Below are 20,051 nucleotides of genomic sequence, written 5' to 3'. Positions count from 1 at the left end.
ATAGGAAGTGTACCACATGTTTTGAGTTGTAGAATATTAAAAATCGAATTAGCTAAAGTAAATCTAGTGTACCTGTTGCAAAAGTGATCTACAGGGATGGTGGTGTACATGAACCGATCGGTAACATAATCTTAATGTTCTAGAGATATTTTCTAACGTCAGCAGGCGACTCATACATTGATATATAATAAGGAAGAAACTAATTTAATTAAATACAAGCATCTTTAATGTAGTATGATGAAGCAATTTACTATTTATGACCCTGACACTGGAGGCTAAATGTTGAGCACTGACAGCCAACGTATACAAATTCTTAACTTGGGAGGCCAGATAAGAGGCTAGAACACGCCAGGAAGCATTACTTTCTTTGAATTTGAACCAAACATTCAAACACATTTTCTTAGATTTCTAAGCGACAACGTGACATAGATCATAAGTGGCTGGTTTACTAGATGAGTAATTGTTGCAAAAACTGAGGCCAAATAAATATCGACACGCAACATGCAACTGCGCAGAGTAGATCCTATTGTACAACGCTAATGTTGGGATACACCTACAAGGAAATTAAAAAAATTAAACAATGTACATGAGGAAATATAAAAATATTAAACAATAATTTATCAATATTATAACTGAATCATGTTTATTCACGAGAAAATTACACCAAAGAAAGGAATTTTTGAGAAACTACTGCACACACGAACGACAGACAAATCACAGATTCCTGAGAAAATTTCTTTCAAAAATTTTTTCGCACGTTTCATTTTGAATTTTCAAGAATGCATTTGCAGAGAGTAAATGTTTTGAGATTTCCTGAGCTGTGCTATGATGAAATGTCTCTAACTCTTTCTCGGGGCGGCAGCTCCCGCAAGATACTTTTCTGTTCATGAATATTAAGAACGCATGACGTTTCAAGCATGTGGACCAATCGAATTTCTTTCTCCAAATGGCATACATTAGTAATCACTTGGTGTTAAGGCCCTACTGCATCTGATGGTCTCGTAAAGGTAGGTGAACAATTTTCCAGTCCTAGGAAAGTCAACGCTTTAACCAGTTATGCGTTGGAATTTCATTTGCCTATACCATCATTGTATAATTATTTGTGTGATTATTCCATCGCAGAAGAATTCATTCGTGCCGCAGAGTTCGTTGGGGAATTTTTCTTTGTCTTTGAAAGATAAACTTGGCTGCCAGTGCGCAGACTGGCGTTTCCGTGCTCATGCTATGGTTGCTGCAATGAAGAATATAAAGCCGAAAAAAAAAATATGGGGAAGATTTTAAAATTAGCAGATTGAATCGTTTTCTGCAGTGTAAAATAAGAAAGAAAGAAGAATAAATCTTATAATTGGCATGTCTGGTAAGCCGTGCCGAAGTACCGTTGGAACATAGACGCCGGCCATTGTCGTCGACATAAATTCTGTAATCCCATTAGACTGATTAGAGGCAGTCTTTTTTTTTAATTTTTCAATACAGCTTGACGAGCGAATAGTATAAAGTTGTAATGTAAAGACTACAGAGATTTTATCAACAACATAGCAACAAATCATAGAATTTTCGTGGCTTGTAAACTAGTTCCCGGTTTCATTTCAGTTAGGTCGCTTTAGGTAATACCAGGGAAATGTCTTAGTTTCCTGTGTTGGTCTATTTGCGCCATAGAAATGAATTTCCCTGTGCATAATGTATATGGCTAAATATATTGTGAGATTAATCTGAGCATTTAAAAGAAAATATTATTAAGTATAGATCGATGTATTCAGCCACAAGGCCACGCCCACCTTACGCCATCTTGATTATGTCGACACAGTCAGGGAGTAGCCAGCAAGGTTTATGACGACTTGAAAGCCAGGAACTCATATCGAATCTTAGACACAGTAATAATGATACTGACTTTTTGAATATCACAAACATGTCAACGAAACCGACAAGAACAAATTCGAACCTTGGTCAAACAGGACATTGCTTTGAAAATAAAGCGATCGAGATGCAGTTGAAAGAAAAATGTCCGAGTCAGGTGTAATAAACTGTTACTGTAAAGTGTTCTCATGCTCAGGGAATCTTAGGGCTGATTTCACAAGTAAGAGTCTTCTGTGAGTCCCAGACTGTATTGCATCACATCAACGCCCGACATCCATAACACGCAGCCATTGGCACCGTTAAGAGAGTATCCCGATACTTCTTGCCCCAGACGGTCAATTGCGAACAGACTTTTTTTTTTGACCAGCCGTTTGTTGTCCATAGACAACAGCTAGGTGACGCGCAAGACTTTGCCGACTGGTTGACAAATGACATGTTGTTTATACCGCAAACATCTTCCACAAAACCAGATTGGAATGTCTTTTCTGACGAAACCAGCTTGACACGTCGCCGGATTTTCGACAAAGTGTTTAGACAGTTTGACCAGTCATCGACGAAACCAACACATTGTTCTGTCGTTCACGAAATCCGTTTGACATGATGTTTAGTCGATCTCGAAACTAGTATAAATGATTTTGTCATAAGTTGCATGCATTTCAATGGGTGCCGTGGACGGGGAGTTGGCACGTTAATACTGGACTTGTCATGGAGTCAGAATTTGTCGTTAGTCTTTCAAGACAACCTTTTTTTCTTCATCAAAACTTTAAACTTTGTGCATCACAAAAATAGCAAAAGACTCATCTACTTCATTTATGCGAGTGCATGGACATTTATAATCTTAATTTTTTTTTTAACTGAAAGCGTTCGCACTTTGATCAGGATGAATCTGTAAGTAAAGAAATTTGGTGATGCCGTCATGCTACATCTTGTTTTCAAGTATCGACATGGTACCTAGTACTTTTATCTTCATCACTGCGGACAGAAACTTACTCTTATGCAGGTCATTGTTGCATTCATATTTTAACAAAGTTACTCTCTCCCGTGTGCCGTCACTACCTACCATCCGACTCCACATCCTCTCACCATACTAACAAACATTAAAATAAAACCAGATGTGTATGGAAAAGATTTAAGATTCATAAAAGGAGAAATGCACAATTACAGTAATACAAACCACTTATGTGTGGAGTTGTGTGGTGTGGTAAAGTTTGATCTAAAAGTGTTTGTCAAATTCCCGCATAGTTCAAGGAGACTCCTTACCTCACCAACCAATCAAAAACTGTGGCTAAAGTCAAAAACTATATGTAAATATACAAATAATGTTACATAAATAATATCATCACTTCATCACATTGATGGTGCATAAAACAACTTAGGCAATACATCAAGCCACCAAAACCTAAATATGAATGACACGAACAGAGAAACATCAGATTGAGAGCTAGAAACTGTAGTTTATACGACTAGTTTTTACACTTTACTGAGAAAGGGTTAAAGTACTGAAGAATGTGTTTGATGAATATGAAGACTTAAAAAAAAAAAACCCACTTGAAACCTGGCACGGATTGTAGAGAGTGAACAAGGGAGAGGAAGAGAAGGGAAGGAAGTCCTTATTAAAATTATTTCCTTATTATTCCTTTTAAAGCTGTTGAAATAAATAATATAAATGCAGTATTATACAATGTAACTTGAGTTAGCTAAAACTGTTAGAGGGTGTGAGACAGCATTAAATAATCGTTAGAGAGTAAGAAATAGGACACATTATTTTTACACAACTTAATAGAGTAAATATTTTGTTTTTACAGTGGTTAGTGACTGCACTAGCACAAGATAAAACTTTTTCTCGTTGAATAAACACAAGAGCTGGGATGCCTGCAGTGAAAGTCAGTGTTGCAATGTAATCTGACTGAATATCAGGCTGAGATAGGTCATGTTATCTTTTTCCCTTTCCCTTGGGGTACATAAAACTCTTCCCAACAGAGCACCTCTACTGCAAAATATCAAGGAAAGCCAGTTAAACACAGTCTGTGGAAGTTAACTATTGCCCCTATTATACTTAGTAAAACATTAATTTGTAAGTAATTTAAAAACATTTCTTTTTATTATTTATAAAGCTTTTGCAAAATGTACACAGAGAGCTAAACATCAATAATCTGGTGTAAAAATTTACATCAATTCATTTTTTAATGGAAAATATAGAATAACAGAACTGATAGAGAATCAGTAGCTTAAAAAAACCCTCATGTGATTGCCATAACTTTTCAGATATCCTTAGTCTTGCAACAACCAAATATGTATACTAGTTATCTCAAACTTGCACTTGTAAATCACACAAAAATAGCAAATTATAGAACAAATAGAACAAGTTCATGAACACAATAAGGCAATGGTATAAATGCACTTGTAAACTCTCCAAATCACATGTAATACCAAACAATTTTGCTGTCATCAATAGGTTTGACTAGTTATGTTAATGTGTATAAATATACAACCTATTAATGACTAAAAATAGCAAAAACAGCTATTAAAAAAAAATCTTTAAGAAACAGTTGATTTTACATGCCATTTTTGATACAAATTTTTCTTAAATCTTGAGTGTTTTCATAATCGTTTCAGAAACTCACTGCTGTTTAAGTTTATTTGGCACAAAAGCAGGAAGTTAAAGCCCTTTAAAAATTTATCAGATATCTTTCATGACAATTTGGACCAAAAGGAAAATTAGTCCCTTCTTCATAATACTATGCAAGATAACCGAGCTCATTCTTTCTCCATCAACTTCTCAGTGAGCACACCGTCTTCTGTATTATTTTTAGTTGCAAGCAACATGAAAAGGTTAACCTACCCATTAAATTGAATTATAACATAACTGGGTCAATCTTTATTTTACTGTCAGGTATACTTTGAGCAGATTCGAAAACAACTAAAATAGTTTGAATACTCTATACTTTTAAAAATAAAACACAAGGATTTTCTTAGCTTTAAAAATATAACACATGTTACTTTAAACACCAAGGATTTGGGAAAGGGAAATTGTTAAAAAAAAGTCAAATGTACTTAGAAAAAAGTGAACATGCATAATGCAATTAGAAATATACAAACCTGTAGACATATATGCATGTACAAAAACATTTATATGTTTTCTCTTTTGCTTAGGGATGCAGAATATATTACCAAATGGACAAAAAGCTGTCCTCATTGCAAGAAAACAAGAGAAACTTGATTTTGCTGCTGTGACTAGAAACTGAAAGTATAGATCACTATACAGGAACACAAAAAATATGAAAATTAAGAATGAACAATAATTCATGAACAATATGTGATAATAATGCTCTTTTGTTTGTTTGTTTGTTTTTTATGCAAGGTAAAATATGCAAAAAGACATGTCAGCACAAACAACAGGTACATTTGATTGTGGTCCTGGTCACACTTATGTGACATTTTTAACCAAAGACTTCATGATAAACTCACACAACGTACTTATTCTTCACATTTTGGGGTCAAATGCCAAAAGCCTGAAATCGATCTCAAACTCAAAGTCCTGATTCAATATCTTACTCATCTTTAGATCATTTGCTATATACTTATACTTTTTTCATTCAGCTTCCAACTTTCCACTTTCTATGAATGGTGACCAATCATCTTTATCATCGGCTTTTTTAAGAAAGATGTTGACAAAATTATCCTCTGTCTGAAAACAAACATAAAATGTAGAAATTAATTTATTTTTGAAGAAGTCTCTTCATCATATACCTTAAGTGCTACAAACTCTTTCAAATTCAAATTATAAAATTGTTGTAAACATTCTATAGAAAAAAATGCCATGGCAACAAATGCTGTTAGAAGGTGATTAATTCAACTATATTCTGCTATATTCTTACATTTCGTGATAGTTTATATATATATATAGTAGTCATTACTAAATCTTATTTTATCTTTTTATGACTCAACATAATATTTAATAAAAGCTTTTTTCAAAATATTTACCTCCCAATAAGATGTCTCAGTATCGATGTCATATGGTAGATGAAGACGTTCAAATGTTTCATCAGTTAGTTTTTTCCCATCTCCTTGCACTTCAAGTCTGAATCCTCTAAAATAGTTAATAAAATGATTCAGCTACACACAAAATACACTCAATAGCAGTGTCAGCACATCAAACAAGAAGCACAGCTCATAGTGTTCTAAACATTTTGCAAACTTAAATTCACAGTAACAAAATCTCCCTCATATGCAGGGTCAAAGATAATTATGACTGGACCTTATGGCAGCTACTCGATCTGTATCATGCAGGACTACAAACTTGTTAACTAGATCTTACAGTTTGTTTTGTGAGGTACCATGCTAGATATAGTAGTATGGAACACATGCACACAGGACAGGTACACGCTGGCTGTTGAGGGGTAATTATACGGATCGGGTGATGACCGAAGGAGAGCGAGAGGGGGTTGACTGGTGACAGGATGTTTTGGAGGGAAGGTCGGGTGAAGAGGGGAGTGAGTACGTGAGGGGACAGCGCAGAGATGAGAGCTACGGCTGGTCGAGAGCGCGAGTGTGTGGTGTGGAGGTTTCGCCTTAGCCAGAACCATCGACTTGGAACCCATGAAAGTGTTCTTGTGGTGAGATCAGGAAAGCAACCCCATCTACTCTGTTAAACTAGATATTATCTATGCACCTTCATCTCATATTTCGAGGACAATAGTATCAGCTTAAAGTTTGGTTGGAATAATAAATAATTTCAAAACGAATATCTGATCGAATTATTTTGAATGCTGTAAGGGAGATAAGAAGACCAATCCAAAATTTAAAGTAAAGCAATACTGACCTGTCCTGAAAATGGCACAGAACCGTTCCATTCTTTGCCTCAGTTCGCTTTCCTCCAGTAAATTTTTCTATTAAAGTAAGTTTTTTAGCCTTCAAACCTTGGATTTCGACACGCACCCGCACGTAGCCTTCCTTCTTTGTGTCGCTCAGAACTGGGGAGGAAAATCAAAATATACTCAATTGAAAGGAAAAATAAGGAGATGCAGCTATATTTTATGGCAAATCATGCGAAGTGTTGCTATGACGAATCTAAATTACTCTGATTGTAAGAAAATTAACAAGTTAGAGAGATAAAAACTATAATTAACGTACTTTCGATATGTGAAAATAAAAAAAATTCTGAAAAAGCTAACACACTTGCTTTTTTTAATGTTTATATATATTAAACTTGTCAATACTTTTTTTAAAAAAAAGTGTGCAATGCTCTAAAAATCAGAGTTAAGCGGTACAGTGAAATTAAGAAGTTTTACGATAAACGGGATCCTCCCTGGCAGCCATTTTCTGCATAACGGTAATGTTGGCAAAGGGCCGCTTCATTCAAAAGGAATTAAACTCAGTCAAGAAACATTTCTCAAATTCGAACTAAAAAATTTTACTATTTGGAGCTGCATGACATTGCTTCGCAAACTCTGCTGATATTGTGTAAAGTTTTCATAATGTCAGCTTTTTTGTTGATGGGGAAACACAGACAACTCTGATTGCGGGTTGCTTCCCTTGGACTTGTTCACCCGATGCATGGCGAGTTCGATATTTTATTTGGTGCAATGATGCGTTAAAGGATCAATGAGTGGATTATGGGCATTGGCTACTCTGAGGCTGCCTTGCAATATCAAAGGCTGGAGAAATGTAATTTTAATTATCGCTTTACGGTAAGACCACACGAATTAGGGAATGCAGTCTTTCCTGCCAAACGATAACTATATATATACACAGTATTGATTTACTTTATCCCAAATTAAGGCGCTGCACCTCCAATTCTGAGCGAATAGCCCATTTCAAAGCATGGTTGCTAAGGATATAAGCATGGTTGCTATGGATATAAGTCGATCAAGGTTACGATTGTCATAGTGGGTCACGTAAATTTTAGCTGCGGATCAATAGGCAAGATAGGTAAAGGTCGCCATCAAACACCTGTGAAACCGCCGCTTGTACTGGTTGGCCACATCTCACTGAAATCAGCGACAGCTGTCGCATCTATACCACATGTACTTTGTGTTTCTGGTCAGGCTGATACAACGCCCAGGCGTCAACAACTCTTCGATCTCCATAACAAACCAGCCCCACCATGGGTGACATCGATATCGAAAAGCCCTTGGATCTTGAGGAAGTGGTCAAGACGTTAGCCCAGAGCATGCTGGACGAGGACGGCAAAAAGAAGGCCGACTTGGAGAATCCTGTCGTCTGTTGGGAAAGGTGAGAAAGAGAATGCTGAATGAAATTTTCACAGGGATATGCAGGGCAGAATGAAAGTCTCTGTCGATCTATGTATGTCCTCTGTTTACCTCACCATCGCTATTATTTATATTTTTCCTCAACAAACCGGAGATGTATCGTATATTAAATTAAATCCCATTGATTAAACTGAACAGGTGTGGAGCATGCTGTAAAGCAGTCCTATGTGAGAAGTAGTCGATGAGAAATAGCTGCATGTCAACCTGTGATAAATCATTCAAGGACTGACCTCTGAGCAACAACAAATGATGTTGGGTTAAAAAACATATCGTGTATGGGCACGTGGAAACTAAACTGAATGCATCATTTTTCACTAATATTATCACCTGCATTGCATCTTGTGTCTCCGTATCTGAAGTAATATTTTATTACTGGTGTAACTGGGCCGCCCTGCTCCGGTGTCCTGGAGGCTACGCTGCGATCACATGAGAAGGATTGAGAGGAGCATGGATTGACGAGAGTAACAGTGATGGAAGGGTAGTAACAACAGAAGGGTAATAAAAGCAGCGATCTCACAGTCATAAAGATAACAGCTTAATTTACAAATCCATAAATAAACATAGGACTAATAACGAACAGTCAAACTAACAGGGTTAACATTGACCTGCCGTCAGAGCGAGCCACGCGTTTCCTTTGTTTCTATATACGTGTACGGATTGTCTCTTTCGGAGTGCTCACCCTTCCCACCACTAACCAACCTGTCAATCTTTAACAGAATGTTCGTCACGCACGGGAAGACTGAGTACACAGGCACGGGTAGCTCACCCAAGCCAACGGCGCACGTGTTGTTTACGGCCAACTTCAGCAACGACACTCCCAACCCCCAGCGCTACACGCTACGCACAGAACGACGCACCAAGTCCACGTGCAACATCGTCCTCAGCAAAACTTACACCATCGGTTTCAACCTGGGAATCAAGGTAATCGGGAGCATTAAAAAACCCAAAAAAGTAAAAACAAAAAAAATAAAACTAATAAACAAACCAAAAAAAAAAAAAAAAAAAACTCAGCGAACTCGAAACTGTTCTGTTTCTCTAACTTATTCAAGATAATTGTTATTTTCGTCCCTCCGTTACCAATAATGTGAATTCGGTAACAAAACATAAGCCAGCAGTCCGTTGGATCCTGGAGGTGATGGCTGTGGGAAGTTATGGAACAGCATACCCGAAACAAGATCTGAACCCAGGACAGCCAGTCCTCGCTGTGTTGATGACAGGTGCTAACCATTGCACAAACCGGACCGTCTGTTGGATAACATAAATTGTAACAACCTCTAAAACAAACACACACACACACACACGCACGCGCGCACACACACATTTATTGAAGGACTTCGCAATATAGAGGACTGCGAGAGATTGAAAACAATATTCCTTTAACCCGTAGGAAAGGTAAGCAGACAATGAAAGTGTTTCCTGCTTTGTTTCTCGGATCAGCTGACGCCGCCTAATCCAATCATCGAGGCGAACGCCGGTTTCCATGGTGAAATGTCCATGGCGAAGGGCGTCAACGAGACGTTTGAGCAGGAGCTGGCTTGGACCGTTGACAACGAAATCCAAGTGCCACCGGGTCACATGACCAGGGCTGACCTCGTGATTAAGGTTTGCAAATATTTTCGTGTGTGTGTAAGATTCTCTTTGTGAAGAGGTATACACAAAATATTATTCATGGCATATTATCAGATGATTACAATTTACGAGTTCGCTATTGTCATATCACAAAAAACTTTATAAGCAAATACATGTGCAGGTTACTTATTCATTTTATCGTTCTTAGAGGCTAAATGGTAAAATATTTAGTAGACTGCATGTGGTATTTACTGGCAGGTTCTCTAAATGTGGACAAAATATTACAAAATTTATTTCACATTCTTCAACATAATTACAGAAAGAACATATCAAACTTTCGGGTGTGTTGTTTCTGTGAGTTAATAAGTGAGTGAGAGAATACGAAATTTTTTGTTAGGCTTCTGGGCCTATTCAAAAGAATTTATATATATATAACCTAGTGAGAAAGAGAGAGTTGGGGGTGGGGAGAGAAAGAGAGCATTGGGTAAGATTTTCTCCCCTGTTTATATTCTTATTCCTCCTTACATCTCTCTTTATTCGTAATTTTAAACCAAGTGTTAGGCTTAAAAGTATTTTCAAAATCCTCACCTTTGGGTGCTGGGTTTTGTTTTTTTTTGTTTTTTGTTTTTTTTTTACCGCCGGACCTACCATGAATGAATAATAGCTAAATAATCAGGTCTGTCGATTTCATGTCTAGGAAGACGAATTTGATGGAGATTTCAGCATTAAGTCCACCTTCTATGGAGAAGTTGTCGTCAGGTACAAGACCAAGAAACAGCGAGAGATGGAAAAGCGAGAGCTCGTGGACACCGTGGTGCTCGGTGTCAAGCGACTCTTCACCAGAGACAAGGGATTCGAACAAGATCTCGAGGGGCGACCCGTGTTTGTCACCCGGGGCAAGTGTAAATGTCGCTTTGGCATAGAGCAAAACGTCCTCTTAAAAGAGATGAAGCTAGAGCAGTCAGAACCCAACTGACAAACGACTGCCGACAACCATTTGTGATCCGTACAGTTTGATGTGCATCAACGAGTGTTGTTGCTCCAAGGAAGTATCAAAGTTGCATTCATCTCTCAAGGAATACGTGCGAGTGGGAGGTGCGTTTCTGAGCGATAAGCAAGACGAAAAAGAGGGCTGAGTTCGTTTTTGATGTTCGTAATGTTTGCAGACGACAAATAATAAATCTCTCAAACAAATTACAAATATTGTCATTTTATATATGTTCATGCACGGCTGTTTGTGGGACGGTGTGTCATCAATCATCATAAATCAACAACAACATCAACAATAACATCAACAAAGCGTACCTAGGTGATATAGGGTTGTTGTGCTCTGCACGGCTCAACAAACCGACTTATGTATAAAGATATAAAATATAACAAATTCAACAAAATATTTCAGATGTATTATTGATAATGATAAATGCCAAATGAGCGGCATGCTTCTATAAATTTTAGCAGCACCCGAGAACAGTGTGCGGCAGGTAAGGGACTTCTTCGATGCAGGCTGTTTCCATTAGATCGTAGTTCTTGAAAAAAAAAACTTTCAGACACCCTATATATCCTTTCCCCATGGATATGAACACACATGCACATCCAAACAAACGAGCGCGTGCGCGCACACACACACATATGATACACACCTTTCTATACTAAAACGTAGCTCAGATAAGTATTTCTCTCCCAAAAACCGAATGTTATCAACGAGCAAATCCCTTTGCGTATTCTGTACCAGATGTCATCTGACAAAATCTAAACTATTAACACGAATTGTTGGATCATTGGATAGGACAAGAGTACTCAAAAACCAGCACGTGCACCAGAAGACTATAATTCCCTTGAGCCTGGTTCCTTAGACCACTCAGCCGTCCTGAAATCTGTTAACTCGTTAAACTACATCAAATTTCTAGCGCATATTGTCTCTTGCTTTTTTTGTAAGTGAACTTTTTGTTTCCATATTTACGTACAAACGGCACACAGAGGGAGAGAGAGAAAAAAAAGCAAATAGCCTCCCTTGATGCGCAGTCACTTACATGTTTGATTATTTCCCTTGATGCACAACATTTTAATTTTGCTGTTATTTTTTGTGTTCCTTTTGGAAATAAAAGTAATTAAATAAAAGATTTTTCATTTTATCATTGAAGTGCTACATTGTTATGACTTCTAACTGCTGTTTTGAAAGGAGATGTGAATTCAGCAAGCGAGTAGGTCAATCATTCAACACAGACTCAGCCCTGTTGAAATGTAGGCAGAACGCTGTCACGCTAGTTTACGTTTCCACGCGTGTATGTCAACGCATATTTTTTATTTTTCACTCATCCAGCTCCTTATAATATGCATCATCATCATCAATGCACGCACGCACGCGCGCGCGCGCACACACACACACACACGTAAGTACGTTTAATGGCGGCAACAGTTAGAAACAACAGAAATAAAGCGATTATGAAAAGCTTATTACACGGGACAGATGGGTTGCGGGGTTACACATTCACAGCCTCCATTACAGACAGCTACTTTTGCATCTAACGATGCTCTTAGTGATTGCTTCCCTTTGTGCGCCTCTGCTTTCAATGCAGTTATGTCTTTGTATGAACGATCACATTCTCCGTCATCGTGTTGGACATTTTTTTTCTTTATTACTATCCCTATTGCACTTGTTGTTGTTGATGACGAATTTGGTGGAGAAACAAGATCAGCATTTATAACATCATTCATCATCCACAGAAAAAAACAAAAAGAAAAAATATTCTGATAGAGTCTTATTATTATAATAGCTTATTACCGCCAATAACACAATTCGATGCATCATCATTGTAATATTCTGCTGCTTGTAAATGTGCACGTTGTGTTCATACTACATGCATTATACTTGGGGTAATTAAAGAGTGTATCTTAAGCCTGCTGGTGTGGAGATACCTAACAAGTTTCCGAAGTTTAAACAATAACACGTGAGATTTTATAGCTGATAAAACAGATCAATCGTGTTCTGCGTGGTTAGATATGTCTTCATGAATATTTTACAGAGCTTCACCTAGACAGTGCCCCTCTTTCTATAGTCATGAATATTAAGCAGGTTTGACGCTCGAAGCCGTTTGACCAATCGAAAGCTTTCCCGAAGCAGGCTCCAAACAACAAGTTTACCTCTGTTGCCGAGTGCGTGGGCTGGTCGAGAGGTAGGTGAACATTTTTACCAGATTTTGGGCACTTCACTGCAGTTAGCACTACTTCTATAGCAAAGATGGTATTGTCAATGCTTTCTTACGATTGAACCAGATCTTGTTTTAATTTGTTAGATTTTTGAGACGAGTTAACTTAGCTAGAGCAGACCATTCGAGAAGAAACTGAAATCATGGCCTTTGTCTGGAAGACGAATGGCGTTGGCAGGTGCTTCAATACTGAAGCCCGACTGATTCCAGATGTCGACACAGGAAGATGTCTATTAGAAAACCAAATTATTTTGATGACCGACACAGGATGAAATGTTCGAGTCTAGGCTGTGCTAGCTTGGAGTAGGTGTGAGGGGTACTTTTCATTTACATTGAGTGTCAAGGCCGAAAGCTGTAGACGGAGGCAGCTTATCTTTTAATGGCAGACTTTATCTTAGTTTGTGATCACAACGAGATAACTAATCACATCTTTGCTCATATTTTCTATTACAAAGCTGTGCCGTTGGAAAAAGATGTTCTGTGGTTTCTCTCTCAATAGATTTATGTTTTGCGTACCCTGATTAGAACTGTCTCGCTCAGACATGTCCGGCAGATGAGTCATGAAGCAAAGTATATGTGTCTCCGATTCTCGACCTGAAATTAGGCAACACATTTTTGTTAAACAAAGAATCATCATTACTTTATTGTGAAAACAAAACCTTAGATCTAGAGGTGTTAAGAAAATACTGAATGCACTAAACGATGTTAAAGATATGAGCGTCCCTGGTTAACGCCCAGTCGCCATTTTGTCGACTATGAGAACAGGTGTATAGACACATTTCTTGCAAGTTATATCACGTATATATACACTGCCGCTTACGGAAAGTAGGACATGTCGCGTTCGTGTCGCTCCTTATAAGGTGAGTGGAACGTGTACAGGTTGAACAGGCGGGCTTTTCAAAGCTGACAGACGCGGTTTTCTATTTTATATGGAGCGGTTGTTTGAATAATAATAAAAACAACAACAACAACAACACAAGGCTTCTTTTTCAAGCACCTACAACATTATCTAACATGTCACAAGACAGTCATCTAAAAGGTTTGCCATAATCATGTCGTTGGTAAAATATCCGACTGAGTGGGCTTTACACAACTGAACCAATTCTCAGAAGTGTTCGCGGTCTGTTGATCAATAGCGATCAGTTTGTAAGGGTTGCATGACTAGAATGCAGAACATTTCAAATAAATCCGATTGCAGTTTAGATAAGTTTATTGGCACTAACCCATTATTACAAAGAATGTTTTAAACTCTCAGATCTGGAGCAAGGACGCATAGTCACTTTCTCGTTCTCTCTCCTTCTGTCTGTCGATTCTTTCTTCTCCCCTACTCTCTCTTTCTCTCACACACGCTTTTACAATGAAATAAATGTCAAGTACTCGTATCTAGCATTAAGAAAAAGAAACCAAATGTGTGATGCTTAGTACTAAGTAAAAAGAGGAGTAAAAATACTAAACAGTTTTTCCAAAAATAATGTGGTGAACTTATGATCGAGGGCGCTTTATATGTATTTTCTCCATTAAGACAAACCAAAGGGGTATCTTCAATAAAGAGGCGGTCTGCAGTCGTTTAGCTCCACAAGAAAATGTTCACATAGATTTTGAAAAAACCCCATCAGCTGCCAGAGGATATAAAACTTGACTACAGCTGTGCATTTAACATCAGCTCTTCATCTGACCCGGATGTGGGCCTCCGGACATGACAGGACCATACAGAAACTCCTGTTTTATGCGAAATTAAAAAAGAGAGTACTTCAGTATGGGGAGAGAGAGAGAGACACCACTATTACGCCAATCGGTCTTACACTTCTGGCACACTGACTTCCACCGCTGACAAGGCAGAGGTAACAGTCGAAATCACTCCATCTTGACCCACTCATAACAGTCGACGAATTATAACAGACTCTGTCTAAATACCAGCTCGAGAAACCAGCTGCAAAAGGCGCACCAGATATGGTGACAGGGAAGTGGTTATTCCTTTTTCCCCAAAATACCATACAGCATTGGTTTGTTTTTAAAACACAGATCCTGTATGCAAGTCCGTGTGTCTTTATGAAGGACGAATTGTAGAATAGCAAGAGCGAGCTTAAGTACCTCTGTAAATTAACGTCAGATACAACAACAACCTGGTCCTATTTCCGCCAATTCATTCGCATTTCCCGCTCAGCAAAGGCCACAATATCAGCTGCTGCATCTGTCGAGTTTACCAATGACCAGAGAGTTCAAATAATTCCTGTTTCTACAGATCCTTTTCTCATTTCGACAGATCCATTTGCATTTCTTTTTCACCAGTTACTTTACAAAACTTTGTCAGCTGCTGTATGTCATCTCACCGTTCCCCCCACACACCCCCAAAATCAGCGACTAGAGCAGATCAAGGGTTTGAAGTGATCCGAACTGATTTCATTCCCATTCCCATGTCTGAAGATCCATTCCAATTTCTAAAACTTCTGGTTTGTTTGACATGCACACAATGAAACATTTATATGCACTGACAGATGATGCAGCTTCTTATCAATCGCTTGCTAGTCCACTTTACAAGTATCAGCAAGAGTTGATGAGTAGTATTCACTGGGAAGGGGGATTTATGAGGACTGACATGAAGTCTCTAGATCGCCGTAATTCATTTTAAGTAAGACAAGGCACACAAAGTACAGTGATACCTCGGTTCTCGAACGCCATGACTTTCGACCAAATCGGTATTCGACCAGGAAATTCGAGAAAATTTTGTCTTGGAATTCGAACAAATATTTGGAACTCGAACATCCGAACGTCCGAGATGAGCCGAGTTGAGCCGAATGGCGTTCATTCTGCCCAGCGCGCCTTGCTTGCGTCATCAGTGACAATAACCATCCCCCTTCCCTCCTCTCTCCACATTCATTCCCTCCTGCCATAAAGTTTGGTACAGGTACAGTAAATGAAACACAATTTACTGTACTGTACTGAACATTTTTTTTTTTGTTGGTTTTTTTTTTTTGTTTTAATAAATACACTTTTATTTCTTATTTCTTGTTGAGACTCATGTTTTTCTACATATTATATACAAATTAGGCCAGTAAATAGGCATTTTCTGGGGCTTGGAACGAATTAATCCAGTTTCCATTATTTCCTTTGGGTTTCATTGCTTCGGTTCTCGAACAATTTGGTTCTCGACCATCCTCCCGGAACGAATTATGTTCGAGAACCGAGGTATCACTGTATGCTCGGGGCACGACACCCACTCAGCCGTGTGAGCATGCATGTAGCGTGCGAGGTCAAGAGCTGTGCAGGTCCTTAACAGACTTTTAAACACACACACACATAACAAAAAAAAAAAAAAAAATCCGCCAATCGAAATCGACAGTCGTTGATCTCTTCCGCGTGCAGGAAGGTATGATTCGAGATGTCGTGGCTGATCTTCACACTGCTGTCGCCGGCGCCCTCGGAGCGTGAAGGAGTGACTGTCTCCGTCTGTGGACATCGGTGTGTGCTCTGAACATCCTTGTGTGAACCTGGAGCTGGAACAGAATTATTATAAATGGAGGAAAGACATTGGAGTTAGGTGTTCACTGTCTCGATGAATCCACCATGCAGCTCGCAAGTGTTTAGGTGAACTTGGGTTACCGCCATCTTGTGCTAAAATGGCGAGGAAAGAGCGTGTGGATAGTGCAGTGGTAAATCACTTGTCACCAACACATTGATGATCAAGAAGGTCGTACTTATAATGTGGAAGAACGGTTGGCAAAGCGCTTCTTTAATCGTCAGGGAAGAACTTTTCTAAACACGGTCGAACGTTAGTCTACATTTGTCCTTTAAAGACCAACCTGAATGGATTGCGTTTTTTGCAGATATCGGTAGATATGGACGATATAAACCTAACGTGTAAATTCCAGCCTCCCAAACCCATCCGTTAATTAATTATCCGCTACGATTCGCATCTGCGATCAACGAGCGGCGTTAAAAGTGTACTACGTCTCGCTAACAGTGTACTACGTCACGTTGGTACACCACTCACAACATTGCCTGCAATCAACACCAATCAGAGAGAGAAAATGAGCGACAATTCTGACTATTCGGACGCTGACAGTCTGAAATTCTCGTGATTCTGAAAAACTGTTACTTTAGCACGAGAAATGCAGACTTTCAACGTCCGAATAACCCCAACTGTCGCTGTGATTGGTGTTCACGGCTGGCAGTGTTGTGAATGGTGTACCAATGTGACGTAGTACATTGGACCCACTTTAAATTGCACAAGAAGACACAATTCGCTCTTCGCATTTTTCTATATATGCCATTTTTTATCGTTTAACTTTGTTGCTTTCTTTATTCTATACGTAGTGAGCTGAGGGTACGATCAACGGATCGAAAAGCAGTCTACGACACATGAAGTCCTCAGAAGGGGTGGGTGGGTTGAAAATCGCCGATGCCTAAAAGGACAGTGGCTTATAAGGCTAGTTCTTTGTTTGGGTAAACGGACGAGCAAACAGTGGGGTTAGCTAGCTTGACCCCTACCCCGGAAGGAGGAACTGTAGCCACTAAATATATGGCATTCTGATTCCTAAGTATGTGTGTGTATAAGATGTGTGCACAAAATAAACTGTATATATATATACTCCCCAGTGCTCTTCGCTGATGTGAGACGAGAAAGCAAGAAAAGGAGAAACACCTTCGTGACACCGGTGGAATAAACTAGCATTTAAAAAGACACTGACATAAACAGAACAGTTGCAAGCTCCTGAGTTTAAGGCCACCCGAAACCATGGGAAATCCTCTCCAGTTAGTCGACATCGAGGAGCTATTGAGGGATTCTGCGGAAAGGATCCTGGACAACGAGTTGCGCAAGAAAGCAGATTTGGAACATCCTGACATCAACTGGGACAGGTAAGAATCTTGATTATTTTGTGCAAACTTCTTTAACTTGAAGATTGTACAAATGTTAGTGGATCGTGTGTATAGAATGAGGTGCTCACTTTTGTAGGAAGCTCGGTGTGCAGTCCACGAGACTGTAACAGTGAAACAGACTTGAACCAAAGAAGCAGTAGGTCTTCGCTTAGTGGGAATAAAGAGAGACCGAAAACGATCTTAAGTTCCAGTTTATTCTTGCCCTCTAGCGGATTTAGCAAAGAAAAATAAAACTTCTCGCAGAAAATTTCTCAATATTTATTAACTAATAATATCCTATAACTTTCTCAGTTATGAGTACAATGAGAACCTTTTTGAAGCAGGTGAATCAAAGCTCTAAACACGAAAAATGTGTCGCGACAGTTTTCTTTTCACACTTGTAACAGGATGCACGTGACACACAGTGAGACGCAGTACACCGATTCTCATCGCTCCCCGAAACCCACGGCGCACGTGCTTTTCACGGCCAACTTCAGCAACGACACCCCCAACCCCCAGCGCTACACTCTGCGTACCGAGAGACGCACGAAGTCCACGTGCAACATAGCCCTGTGCAAAACTTACACCATCGGTGCGCACGTGGAGATCAAGGTAAGGGACACTACTGGGGCCATCACTCCTAGCAACAAATAAAGGGATTACGTCCCTTCCCTTTGCACAGCGTTACGCCAAGAAGTGTGCTCATCATTCCTTACTATACCAGATCCATTGTCCACAGAGTTAACGACGAAACGGGGGAAAAATGAATGCGTGTGGAACATCCCTCAACCAAGGGTTGAAGTACGTTAGTAAATAAATGGAATTAGTGGATGAATGAAAAGTTTGAAGATTCACATGCATCCACTGTAGTGGCTGTCAAAACAAAAACAAAAGAAAAAAAAAAAACCAAACTCAACAACAGTAAAATATTTTGCAATTAAAGAACAAAAACTAAGAAATATTCTTTAACTTATAAAAATCCAGTAACTTTCTCAATCATGAATAGATTTATTTTTTAAAGCAGCCCTCCTCTGCAGTTTTGTTTTTACAACATCGAAATCAGATGCTGGACAATTTTCCTTCAATTATTATAGCTGACACCGCCTAATCCAATCATCGAGGCGAACGCCGGTTTCCATGGCGAAATGTCCATGTCAAAGGGCATCAACGAGACGTTTGAGCAGGAGCTGGCTTGGACCGTTGACAATGAAATCCAAGTGCCACCAGGTCATGTGACCAAAGCTGACCTCGTCATCAAGGTCTCAATAGGGCATTTTATTATTATTAATTTTTTTTTATAAATGTTCATTTTGGTCACACATTACTGTGCGTACCACGAATTATAAAATACCCCTCGACATTAATTGATATCCTATAAGTTGTTAAAAAATATACAAAGATGTTAATTTTATTTTTAGAGCTTCAGTCATGCTTATTCACCATTTAATAAATCGAATCGGAAAAGAATCCAAGATTGATACAGTCAGCATGTAAGGAAGTATAGCAACATGGGAGAAAAATTCTAATTCTATATACTTTTATTGTACCGAATTATGCGGAACCAATTAATTTCGCCGAGTGGCTTCAGCTATATATGGCAGTGAGTAATTGATCAAAACCAGTTCAGTGACAGACAGACAGCAACAACAGCAATAATAATTTGTTTTTCAGGAAGACGAGTTTGACGGCGAGTTTACAATCGAGACCACGTTCGAGGGCACGGTAGCTGTGACGTACGAAACGAAAAAGCAGCCGCGTGAGCACGTCATGACTGTGGTGCGCAACGTCAAACAGTTCCTGACGAAGGAGAAAGGCTTCAAGTTGGACGACGAAGGGAGGCCCGTCTACGTCACCCGCGGCAAGTGCAAGTGCCGCTTCGGAATAGAGCAGAACGTTCTCCTCAAGCAGCTCTCGCTTCCCGAGTGCACAGGCATCGATGACGTAGCACACTAGATGTAGTTCCTCATCTGTCGAAGCCCCTCGAAAACGCTTGTCAAGCTCAATTTTTCGAGAACGCTAAATAATGTGTTCCATTGCTGCTGTTCGCTTGCTTCCAAGGACGTGTTCACAACTGAGTAACCAAAGCAGAAGACTGTTATAATAATATTTGTGTAGCTTACCTAAATAATAATAATACTTATTATTATATTTATTTCTTTTGATTGAATGTACTTATTTTGGGACTGCTCAGTAACATTCCTTATATGTAAAGCCGTTAAGCCGATTACAGAGGACGAGAAGGTCACCGAGAAATGATCTATGACAATTCAAGAAATAAATTAAATGAATAAGA

At 39.0% G+C, this 20,051-nt stretch overlaps 3 protein-coding genes across 9 annotated transcripts; 2 read left to right on the top strand and 1 right to left on the bottom strand.

The window, feature by feature from the left end:
• The first annotated feature begins 859 nt into the window (after positions 1-859).
• Positions 860-10,896, top strand: LOC112573932. Of its 3 annotated transcripts, none has more exons than XM_025254633.1 (5): positions 860-1,007; positions 7,902-8,088; positions 8,843-9,047; positions 9,564-9,728; positions 10,393-10,896. In XM_025254633.1, exons 2-5 carry the CDS (start codon positions 7,961-7,963, stop codon positions 10,669-10,671), a joined length of 777 nt encoding a protein of 258 aa, XP_025110418.1. In that variant the 5' UTR covers positions 860-1,007; positions 7,902-7,960; the 3' UTR covers positions 10,672-10,896. The 3 variants fall into 3 exon arrangements, with proteins under 3 accessions (XP_025110418.1, XP_025110419.1, XP_025110420.1); XM_025254634.1 differs by lacking the exon at positions 860-1,007 and adding an exon at positions 6,363-6,470; XM_025254635.1 differs by lacking the exon at positions 860-1,007 and adding an exon at positions 7,408-7,544.
• LOC112573933 lies at positions 2,968-7,352 on the bottom strand. Its single transcript, XM_025254636.1, has 4 exons — positions 7,146-7,352; positions 6,677-6,827; positions 5,839-5,944; positions 2,968-5,542 (listed from the first exon to the last, which is right to left on the bottom strand). Exons 1-4 carry the CDS (start codon positions 7,210-7,212, stop codon positions 5,447-5,449), a joined length of 420 nt encoding a protein of 139 aa, XP_025110421.1. The 5' UTR covers positions 7,213-7,352; the 3' UTR covers positions 2,968-5,446.
• A 1,896-nt stretch (positions 10,897-12,792) lies between the features above and the next one.
• On the top strand, positions 12,793-20,051 carry LOC112573600. Of its 5 annotated transcripts, none has more exons than XM_025254110.1 (5): positions 12,793-12,868; positions 17,498-17,758; positions 18,166-18,370; positions 18,853-19,017; positions 19,430-20,051. In XM_025254110.1, exons 2-5 carry the CDS (start codon positions 17,637-17,639, stop codon positions 19,709-19,711), a joined length of 774 nt encoding a protein of 257 aa, XP_025109895.1. In that variant the 5' UTR covers positions 12,793-12,868; positions 17,498-17,636; the 3' UTR covers positions 19,712-20,051. The 5 variants fall into 5 exon arrangements, with proteins under 5 accessions (XP_025109895.1, XP_025109892.1, XP_025109893.1 ...); XM_025254107.1 differs by lacking the exon at positions 12,793-12,868 and adding an exon at positions 16,265-16,486; XM_025254108.1 differs by lacking the exon at positions 12,793-12,868 and adding an exon at positions 16,265-16,551.

The sequence above is a fragment of the Pomacea canaliculata genome, linkage group LG10 (assembly GCF_003073045.1).
Source record: "Pomacea canaliculata isolate SZHN2017 linkage group LG10, ASM307304v1, whole genome shotgun sequence".
Classification (NCBI taxonomy): domain Eukaryota; kingdom Metazoa; phylum Mollusca; class Gastropoda; order Architaenioglossa; family Ampullariidae; genus Pomacea; species Pomacea canaliculata.
Note: the sequence above shows the minus strand (reverse complement) of the source record. Positions and strands in the feature narration are given on the sequence as shown.

Coding starts and splice junctions, on each gene's coding strand:
- LOC112573933 (XM_025254636.1), bottom strand. CDS start 7,212: ATGAAGCGGCCCTTTGCCAACATTACCGTTATGCAGAAAATGGCTGCC. Junction 5,945..6,676: donor CTGTGCCATTTTCAGGACAG/GTCAGTATTGCT, acceptor TAACTATTTTAG/AGGATTCAGACTTGAAGTGC. Junction 5,543..5,838: donor CTGAGACATCTTATTGGGAG/GTAAATATTTTG, acceptor GTTTGTTTTCAG/ACAGAGGATAATTTTGTCAA.
- LOC112573932 (XM_025254633.1), top strand. CDS start 7,961: ATGGGTGACATCGATATCGAAAAGCCCTTGGATCTTGAGGAAGTGGTC. Junction 8,089..8,842: donor CCTGTCGTCTGTTGGGAAAG/GTGAGAAAGAGA, acceptor AATCTTTAACAG/AATGTTCGTCACGCACGGGA. Junction 9,729..10,392: donor GGGCTGACCTCGTGATTAAG/GTTTGCAAATAT, acceptor TTTCATGTCTAG/GAAGACGAATTTGATGGAGA.
- LOC112573600 (XM_025254110.1), top strand. CDS start 17,637: ATGGGAAATCCTCTCCAGTTAGTCGACATCGAGGAGCTATTGAGGGAT. Junction 17,759..18,165: donor CCTGACATCAACTGGGACAG/GTAAGAATCTTG, acceptor CACTTGTAACAG/GATGCACGTGACACACAGTG. Junction 19,018..19,429: donor AAGCTGACCTCGTCATCAAG/GTCTCAATAGGG, acceptor TTTGTTTTTCAG/GAAGACGAGTTTGACGGCGA.